General features: G+C 47.2%; 1 protein-coding gene across 1 annotated transcript; it reads left to right on the top strand.

Moving 5' to 3' along the window:
• Positions 1-454: 454 nt before the first annotated feature.
• Positions 455-8180, top strand: LOC130874669 (disks large homolog 5-like). The gene is made up of 6 exons (XM_057770084.1): positions 455-587; positions 1614-1773; positions 3425-3568; positions 4223-4403; positions 5615-5730; positions 6866-8180. Exons 1-6 carry the CDS (start codon positions 455-457, stop codon positions 7029-7031), a joined length of 900 nt encoding a protein of 299 aa, XP_057626067.1. The 3' UTR covers positions 7032-8180.
• Positions 8181-9800: the final 1620 nt, after the last annotated feature.

Consider the following 9800-nt stretch of genomic DNA (forward strand, 5'->3'; position numbering starts at 1 on the left):
GTTCTTGAGGAAGGTGACCTTTCCTTGGTTATGTTCATCTTAACATAGACTCAGTAAGATTTGCTTGCTCATATTGATGAACAGAGTGATTTTGAAGAAAGAATGAGATATTTTCAGCATCTTTGGAAGGAAAAGCTCAGTTCTCAACATGGGAAGTAATATGGCCTTTCCAATCAAGCTTAGGGAACTCTGGGTTTGGAAGGAGGAGGTGCTGAATGGATTCTTCTGTGTTCCCAGAGAGGCTATTGGACAGGGAAGCTGGACTTCTGGTCAGTTCAGGACAGCTAGTTAGCAGGGGGACAAATGCAAGTCCCCATAACCTCAGCAGTCCCTTCCCCGGACAATTCTACTGTATCCCGGAGAGCTCTTGGCGTTCCATGTGATGTCACTAGTGTTGTAGCAACACCAACTGCCCTTAGGACATTCCTGGTGCCCACGGGGTACAGCAGGAGTCATGTTCTCAAGACTGAGGGGTCTAATTAGGAGAGCAGATGGAGAACGTCCAGAGAACAGAGAGAGGCAGGAGGAAGCTGACGCTCAGTTTGGGCGTAAAGCAGGAAGGAATAAATGGTTCTGGCAAAGACACAGTGAGTCATGGGCAGGAGGTGGGCAGCTAGCTGGAAGAGGTGGATTTGAAGAGGGCCTTCCAGTAATGGGACAGCGGACCAGGAGCCTCTCAGTAGCTAATGGACATCCCTGCTCATAATTCATCAAAGTCAAGGATTCCAGAACATGAGTTTGCCCATCTCCTAAGCCAGAGTCTTACCAGGCCAAGGATGTGCTGGGATGACCGCTTAGTTGTGACCTTCACTGTAGTTTGGGTTAATATGTGGGGACAGAAGGAGACCATAGGAGGAAGGGAGGGACTAATGTGTCCCCATCTTAGGAGGCATCACTTCCTCTCACCCTCTGTGGTTTCCTGTGGGTCCAGTCTCTCTCTCTGACACTAGTCACAAGGGAAGAAAAGTTCTCTGGACAAGACATTGTATCCTCAGACTGTACTGCAGAATTCCTCTGAGCACCTCTCCCTGACAGTGGCCCCCTAGGGTTCTATGTCAGCAGTTGAGGATGGCAGGCAGTTCTCTAGTGTAGACAAACAACTGTCTGAGGTATGGGAGCAGAGCAGAGACTGGCTGCCTCCTGCCAGCTTCAGTGATCTGGATAGTCAGTGGGTGACTTGGTGAGCCCGTTGACCATGTTGTGCCCCTGCATGGCTTTTCAGTTGACAGCCATGGGCCTGGATTGGCCAGGAAGGATTCTGGGCTCCTCACAGCACCCGAGTGCTTATGCGCTATGCCATTATTCTCCGGCTTCTGAAACCCCAGGCAGGCTTCAGGGCTCCGGACCACACTGCATCCTGTGCTACTGTGAATTCTGTGTCTGAAGAGGTGTCTATTCCCCTGAGCATGTGTAGAGAGGCAGAGGAAAGCCCTGGCTGCTTATGTAGCCACATCTCTAGAGCAATGAGAGAGCTGAGGTTCTCAGAGGGAGCATCTCAACCTGGGTTGTCACCAGGTTCCAGACATGGTACTTCTGTTTGGGTCTCAGGGTGACCTGTCCATCATCTATGCCATGTCGCTATGCCATCTCACTTGTGTTCCATCTACCCACAGATGCTGCTGCGGTGCCATCATCCAACCCAAGGCCCCGTACCCAGAAACAGATGCAGAAGGAAATGGAGAGGCTGACCAGGGAGCTGCAGCTGATGACCAGCCAAAGAAATGAACTGCGGGATCACGTGATCTTTATCACGGAAGGAAAGGTGGATGATAGGTATCCATTGTTCCAGACTTCATGGGACCGTCAGCAATGTCATCCTCACCTGCTTTCTTTTAAGGTCTTGGGCTCCACAGTGCCATCTGACCTGAGCTTGTGGGAGCTCATGGGCTCTGGACCAACAGACGGGAGCCTCCATGGGATGACCTAGGCCCTCTGCTTGTGTGTGACAGTGTGTAGCTTGATATCTTAGTAGGGCTCCTGTCGTGAGATCAGGACCCTTCTCTGGAGCTTATCTGCCTTTTGGGAACCTCTTCCCATCCGGTATTTCCTTACCTACACTAGATATGATTCGAGGCAGGGAACTCAGCCTGTATTAACGTGACATGACATGTTTTCCTCAAGTCCACAGGAGGCCTGCCTGTTTCTGATGGAGACAGACAAGGAATTGAAGGGGAGAGGGGTATAGATGGGAAAGGGGGCAACAGGGAGGAGAGAAGGGAGGGGAATATGCAAATTTGTATATACAATTTGTAAAAGAAGTGTCTAAAATTCTATTTAAATAAAATGAAAATGAAATTCTGAATTAAAAAAAAAAAAGGTGTTGGTTTATAGGAGGCTGCACTTCCTGAGTGACTGACCTCATGTCCTAAATTCTTCTCAGAGGAGAGGCAGCCCCGAAGCTGAGATGGGGACTCTTACAATTCTGCTTCCTCCAAATGAAAACCAGAGCCTGTGGTCTGAGTCACACGGCTCAGGGACTGGGGCAGGAATGTGTAGTTCCCAGCATGCATTATCAGATGTGACAGACGGTGTCTTGTGTGAGATGCGAGCTGCTGTTAGCTTGTGGTGAGTCTTTGGACTTGCTTGGCCGGAGGGTGTGTGCTGAAAGCTGCTGGGAGCAGCTGGCGGGGCCTCTTCCCACTTGGTCCATCTCAGCGTCACTGGAAGTCCTGGGGCTCATCACAGTTTCTCTCTAGTTTTGTGCATTGTACTCGTTGACAATACTGCTCCACACATTTCTTTGGCATCTGATTGTGGGTGCTCACCCTCTCTGTGTCTGTATATCTTCCCTTCTCTATCTGTCGTGTGTGTGTGTGTGTGTGTGTGTGTGTGTGTGTCCATACACACATTTGCATGTTTTTCTGTCCCTACAAACGATGGCAGGCAGGGATCTGTGCTGGGACCTAAGGATTTCCCTGCCCCCGTTTCTAGGCGATGCCAGTGCAGAGGTCTGGGAGCCCACTTTAAGCATTACTAATGTTGTCTTATGTGTTCACCGTAATGGCACCTAGGATTCCCTTATGGAGTTTATACTGCTGTCTGGCTATTGGGTCTGAAACCCAGAGTTATGTTCTCTGTCTTACTGTTCACTGAGAGTCACCCAGGGCCTAGAATCGCTGTTCTGAAGCAGAAGAGATTTCATTGCAATATCTGGTGTTGCTACACCTGTGTTATACACTCCTGGTAACACAGAGCTCAACTGGGCCCCTAGGCCTACTGCGTGAGCTCATGCAGCTAGGAAACCCTCCATCTGAGCCAGGCCTCTGCTGACCTAGGGTCAGGATAACAAGAAATAAGCACCACAAGGTTCCAGTACATAGTATCCAGAATGTGGCAACCCCTGGGCTGTGGTCGACCAGGATCCAGCTTGAGTTTCCATGATCCTTGAGGCCTGTGTTCATGGGAGTCTTTCCTCCTGTTTTAGGCCCTACCACCCACCAAATCCCCTGAATGAGAAAGTGAAGCTACAGCACAGACAGGCCCTGTCAGCACTAAAGCGCCTGGAGGACGAGAACACCGAGGCCTCAGAAAAGCTGAGTGAGCTGACCAAGGAGACAGTCTTGTATCGGTAAGGGCACATCTTGACACGGACCCTGAAAGTTGTTGAACGGCCATCTCTGCCTTTCTTTTTCTCTGCACAGAGACTTCCTTCCTCTGCTTCTAGACTTTCTGCTCCTTAGCAAGCAGCTCTGGGACTTGTGTCTCTTGGACTCATTATTGGAGAGCATGAAAGAGACTGTTAGCCCTACCACCATTGTCCTAGAGCCCGTGGAGCCTCTAGATAGAAAAGGGCTTTGCACCAGGAGAGAAATGCTGGGCAGCCCTGGTGTCTGGAGCACAGGCCCAGGCTTTAGAGGTCTTGTGGCTACGGAACTTGTAGTTAGAATACGCTCACCTTTGGTCACCTGTCCCCCCTTGGAGGGTATTTGCCCTCTATATGGTGATGTTTTCCCATTACTATAGACAGTTAAGAACAGGTGGGGGCCTCCTCTTCCTATTGAAGGGATGTGGATCCTGTTTGGTGTTGGGTTGTCCATAGTAGTTTGATGCTTTCTGGTATTAGCTGCTGTCTCACTTTGGCTTTCTGAGTGTAGCTGTCAAGGCTGTATCAGACTCTTGGCTACATTTTCAAGGAAGCATAAGGCCTTTTGGGGTGCTGGTTCCTGGAGGCGGGAGGCAGGAGGAGGCTGGCAGGGCCTTACTATGCAGTGTGTCTCTCCAGCGGTCTCCACAGCCTCATCCTGATGCATCATACTCACCTGGAGCAGAAGGTGGACCTGCTGAGGCAGGAGAAGAAGAAATTGCGGGATGATTGGGCCCTACTGATGCACCACGTAGAGGACTTGAAAGTGCTCTGTAAGAACCAAGAAGAGAACAGTGACGTCAAAACCCCGCAACAACAGGTAGGGGCAGGCAAATCAGCCAGGCTAAGGTCTGGCCCCATTTGCCCTTCTGACTGCTCTCTGCCCATCCCCCACCTGTGCATTCACCCCCACCTGACTCACTCATGCTCCCGTTTGACCTCCCACCTCATGCTACCAGGTGTTCATTTCAGTGTCCATGCCCAAGTACTTCTGGGAAGTTAGCCTCTTAGGAGAGACTGAGTTATTGCTCTGAGTACACAGCAATAGTCACCAGGACCTGGAATTGCTGTCTGAAACAGGAGAACCATTCCTGCTGCTCTGTTTGAAGCTGCAGTCCAGTGAAGGAGAAGGGTCAATAACACACCACACACTTACATGGATCTATGATAGGTAGCATTCTATGCACAGAGCTTGGAGTGAGTGAGGTCTGGGTCCTGGGCCTCATTTGCTTGGCAGGGCTCATGTGAGGTCACAGGTGGGAAGCAGTTTGCAAGAAGGAGATCCCCATGCAAGGGCCCATTGAGTGCCCCTCACTGGCATGGGTTAGGGTGGCATGGGGCCTTCTCCTTTCTTCCTGTGTCCCAGTGTGTTCTCTTCCCTTTGCCCAGCTCTCAGTTCCCAGTGACAGAGCCTGAGTAGCAGCTCCTCAGCCCTGTTGTCTGGGATCAGTGCTAGACACTTCTCCCATCCAGCAGACTACAGTCTGGGGTTGACTGGATGATCTGCTGGGGGCTTTTGACAAGCTGGTGGTCAAATGAGAGAGAATTGAGCCTTCAAGGGAAGAATTTCTCTAACCAGCTCAACATAGTCTTGCCAAGCAAATCACAACCGTAGTCGTCCTCAAGAAATGATGGCTGAGCTGTGGGACTGTTCTGAGAGAGCTGGTGTGATTCGTCTAGACCGCTCCTCCGCCATGATGCTTCTACAAACTCCATTTCCCCCTCGCTGTTCCTCTTTCTTTAACTCTCAGTTCTTGTGTTGTGTGTATGTGTGTGTGTGTGTGTGTGCCTATGTGTGTGTAGTGTAAGCATATGGGGGTTGTGGATCGTGACACACATGTGCACTGGCTAGCAGAGACCACACTGTGTTTCTATTTAGTCTCTGCCTTGAATCAGGCTTCCTTACTTCCCTGGATGTTTACTGTTTTTCCTGCCTGGATGACCAGCAAGCTACTGGGATCCTTTGTGTGTGCTTAGATTTGTGTGAGATTGTGTAATCCTCCACTAAGAACACACTCTTCTAATGAACAGGAGCTCAAGGGGTTGGTGGAAAGACTTCAGTTCCTGCTGAAGCAGAAGGAAGCAGACACCCAGAAAAAGGACTCAGCAGAAAAGCTGTGGCATCACTTTGAGTTCTCCCAGATGAGGTAGGAGCCCAGACTGGGAGGACATGGTACAGACAAGTGGATCCCCTGTACCTTGAACCTCTATCTTTTTTAAGTTTCTGCCCCTCTGCTTGGCTCCAAGCTAGAACCATGGAAAGAATCCCAAAGAGAATTGTGCTGGTGCAGTCAACAAGAACTTCTATCCAGGAAATAAGATGTTTGGTCCTCGTTTGTTATTAGAGTTGAGTCTCACTTTCTCCCTCCTGACTTTTCTCTGTTCTCAGCAGACTTCCCTTGAACTCGCAGAGACTTGTCTGCTTCAGCCTCCCCAGAGATGGGATTTAAAGGTGTGCACCACCACACCCTGCTGAAATAACATTTTTATTTAGGAACATCCTGTGTAGGGAAGAGACTCCCACCTTTGAGCAATGCTCTCTGTAACGTTAGCCTATTTCCTGTGCGAAGGGTTCTCTGAATAGAATATGTTAATGACTTTCCAGGATGAACCCAGGCAGATACTTCAGCTACAGGCCATATCAGAATCTTCTCTGGAGTGTGCTGTAGCAGACTTCCAAAGAGAGCCAGGATGCAGATCTCCAGCTTTAGTCCTAAGGAAATGAAAGTCTCTGTTTGGTTCCAGAGCCCAGGCAGGGCCAGTTTTCTCAGGCACACATGGCAGGAAATGCTGCTCTAGCATGACAGGCTCCATCTTGCATGGTGCTCATGTTTATGGTCCCTCTGGGCATGAGGACTGAGCTGACCTCATGACCTTGTTCGGGTGCCCAGATGGCAAGACTGTATTACTGCTATCAATAAGATGATGTGTTGATCAGTAACTCATCAATACCAAGTGTATTGCTCATACACTGTTGGCTATAGTATTTATATCCTGCTGTTATGTACAAAATGATGTCCCTGATCTGTAGAAGAATGTTCTATTTTTCTAGTAGAAAGGGCAACATACAAGCTCAGTTTAAGTTATGACATGTGTCTAGGACTGAGAAAAGTTCTAAGCCCAGCTACTCTGTGATCCATTGGGGGGGGGCTATAAAAATGATATCAGTCCAAAGATCAATGTTGGTTCTCCAGGACGCCTGAGGTGTTAGGAGGTAGGAGCCAGACAGTTGACATGGCATGTCCCCTCTTGACCTGTGCCTTAACTGCTATCCTCTTCCAGGTCCAAAACACTCCAGCCTGAGGTGGAAGAGGCCACAGCCCAGGATGAGAGCCTCTTGCAGAAGGAGCTGCTACAGGAAGAGCCACCTGCTGAGCCCCATCCCCAGCAACTACTGAAGTCTGGGGATCAATTTTATTCTTCAAATTTGGATCCCATCGTGGAATAGGCCTTGAGTATGTCTAGCCAGTGACCCAGCATGGCTGCTTCTGGGTCTTGATTCCCTTTCCTTCTTGATAACACCCCCTGAGAGAACTGAGGAAGCCAAAGGGAGCCACAGACACCTTGAAACCATCACATTCTTCACATTAGGATCAAGGCCTCCAGACAAAAAGACACCCCTTGTTTCTGTGAACTCACCAGTGAAGGAAATACCAGCTGCCCTCCAGGTGGTCATGCCCAATCTGATTCATGTGTCTGTTGACTCAGTTCTCATAAAGAAAAGAAAGCATCAAAACCATGCTTGGGGTACAGAAAACCAGAGACAAAAATTACTCCAAATGCTACATCTAGCAGCAAGTGGCCTCAGCCTTGGGGGGGACATGACATCTAACAAAAGAGGAATGACTACAGGCATCTTAAAAAGCTGTTCCAATCGGTGACAGCCTCACTACCATGTCTCTTAGAGAATGCTAATTAGCTTAATTTTTGTTTGGTTTTGTTTAAAATTTTTGCTTTTAGTTGTTTAAGTTTTGGCTTTGTTATTTTGATGTTATCTGTTCTTGTTATTGATTTTTCATAATTTGTTAAGAGTATTATCTAGTGTTTATGTTGAATGCCCTGTTAAAGCCCCCTTTAAGAAAAAAAATGTATTTTTTTTTGAGATTTCAAAGTTAATTTATTTCACAGAGATGAAAATAATCAAAAACAAACTCCGAAGAGTTATGTGGCCAGCCCACCACGAATGACAATATTTGAACTCGAAGCCCAATAGAATGCTTTCTGCATTTGAACTTTTGTGCAACAGACATATTAAAGCCACAGAAAAGGCAAATTGCCTTTGCAAAGTCGACTCAGGATGGGACTTTTAACAAAATAACAGGCCAGGAGTATAGGCAAATAAAGTAGCCCCAAAGAAAAAGAAATACCATTCCTAGAGAAATCTGAAGAGCGGTTCACTATTAAGAAAGAGCAAGGTAGATGTAGTCAATATTTGTCTTGAACGTAATGATGACTTTATGCCCTGTATTTACTCTCTACCCTAATTACTAGTTCCTTGATACTTGTTTCAAATATTTTACCATTCAACATTTTATTATAACTGTGTACCATAAATTGTTTATTTTAAAATATACTCTTGCACTAAAATTTTAATAAATTGTCAAATAACCAAATATATCAATTTTATCAACATTAAATCATAACATTGATGATAATTAGTTGAAAGAAAAAGAATGTATTAGTGATCATTGTTATGGATAAATATATAATTTTTCTAAACTAAAATATCTATAGTGGCATAAGTGCTATTAAACTTCCTAAAATTCACAGGAACTTCACAATAGTGTGTCTCTACTTTATTCAGGTTATAACAGATTACGTTTATTTCATTCTTTTAATTAATTAATTAAAAATTTCCACCTCCTCCCATTTCCCTCCCACTCCACCCACTTCCCCCTCCCTCTCCAATCCTAAGAGAAGTCAGGATGCCCTGCCCTGTGGGAAGTCCAAGGCCCTCCCCCCTACATCCAGGTCTAGGAAGGTGAGCCTCCAAACAGACTAGGCTCCCAAAAGGTCAGTACACATGCAGTAGAATCAAAACCCAGTGCCATTATCATTGGCTTCTCAGTCAGCCCTCATTGTCAGCCACATTCAGAGAGTCCGGTCTGATCACATGCTCGTTCAGTCCCAGTCCAGTTGGCCTTGGTGACCTCCCATTAGATCAGTCCCACCATCTCCGTGGTGGGTGCACCCCTCGCAGTCCTGACTTCCTTGCTCATGTTCTCCCTCCTTCTGCTCTTCATCTGGACCTTGGGAGCTCAGTCCAGTGCTCCAATATGGCTCTCTGTCTCTATCCCCATCCATCACCAGATGAAGGTTCTATGGTGATATGCAAGATATTCATCAGAGTGGCTATAGTATAGGGCCAGTTCAGGCGCCCTCTCCTCAGCCGCTCACGGAAAAAGCTGGGGACATCTTCTTGGACACGTGGGAACCCCTCTAGAGTCCAGTCTCTTGCCAATCCTCAAATGGCTCCCTTAAAAAAGCAATTTCCAAGTCTTCACACTTAAACCCATCTTCTTTAACAGGTGTGCTGTCACACTGCTGTAACCCCAGAACTCACAGGCACAGATGGATCTCTGCTAGCTCCAGACAGCATGGGCTATATAGTGAGTTCCCAGACAGCTAGGGGAACACAGTAGATTTTTTTTTTTTTTTTTTTTTTTTTTTTTTTGGTTTTTTCGAGACAGGGTTTCTCTGTGGTTTTGGAGCCTGTCCTGGAACTAGCTCTTGTAGACCAGGCTGGTCTCGAACTCACAGAGATCCGCCTTCCTCTGCCTCCCAAGTACTGGGATTAAAGGCATGCGCCACCACCGCCCGGCTGACACAGTAGATTTTTATCTTGGGTATTGATAGCATGGCTTACTCCATGGAAAAACACCTTAGAGTGGAATCAGTATCCATACTGTATTCTTGTTGTCATGTATTTAACTAATCCTAAAATATGATACTTTCTAGATACCCTTTTATGAATTGGCCATAAGGACCACATTATTGAGAAATGCACCTTTATTGCTCTGGGGACTCTCAGGCAATAAAAACATTCATTGCGGGAATACACAGGAAATCAGGAAACCAAGATCAATCTGCCTCTGTTTTTCTTGCAACCAAGCATCCGTGATAAGCACACAGCACATTAATGACCTTCCAGGTCACACTGGGAAAAGAGGCTGTTGGCCTTGAGCTTGCATTTGCCCCCACATGTATGCAGTTCCCA

This window comes from Chionomys nivalis, chromosome 5 (genome assembly GCF_950005125.1).
Source record: "Chionomys nivalis chromosome 5, mChiNiv1.1, whole genome shotgun sequence".
NCBI lineage: Eukaryota > Metazoa > Chordata > Mammalia > Rodentia > Cricetidae > Chionomys > Chionomys nivalis.

What these genes read in the sequence shown, in the direction of transcription:
- LOC130874669 (XM_057770084.1), top strand. Translation starts at nt 455, where the DNA reads ATGTTCTCAAGACTGAGGGGTCTAATTAGGAGAGCAGATGGAGAACGT. An exon ending in GAAGGAAAGGTGGATGATAG is followed by an intron (nt 1,774 to 3,424) that starts GTATCCATTGTT and finishes CTCCTGTTTTAG; the next exon opens with GCCCTACCACCCACCAAATC. An exon ending in TCAAAACCCCGCAACAACAG is followed by an intron (nt 4,404 to 5,614) that starts GTAGGGGCAGGC and finishes TCTAATGAACAG; the next exon opens with GAGCTCAAGGGGTTGGTGGA.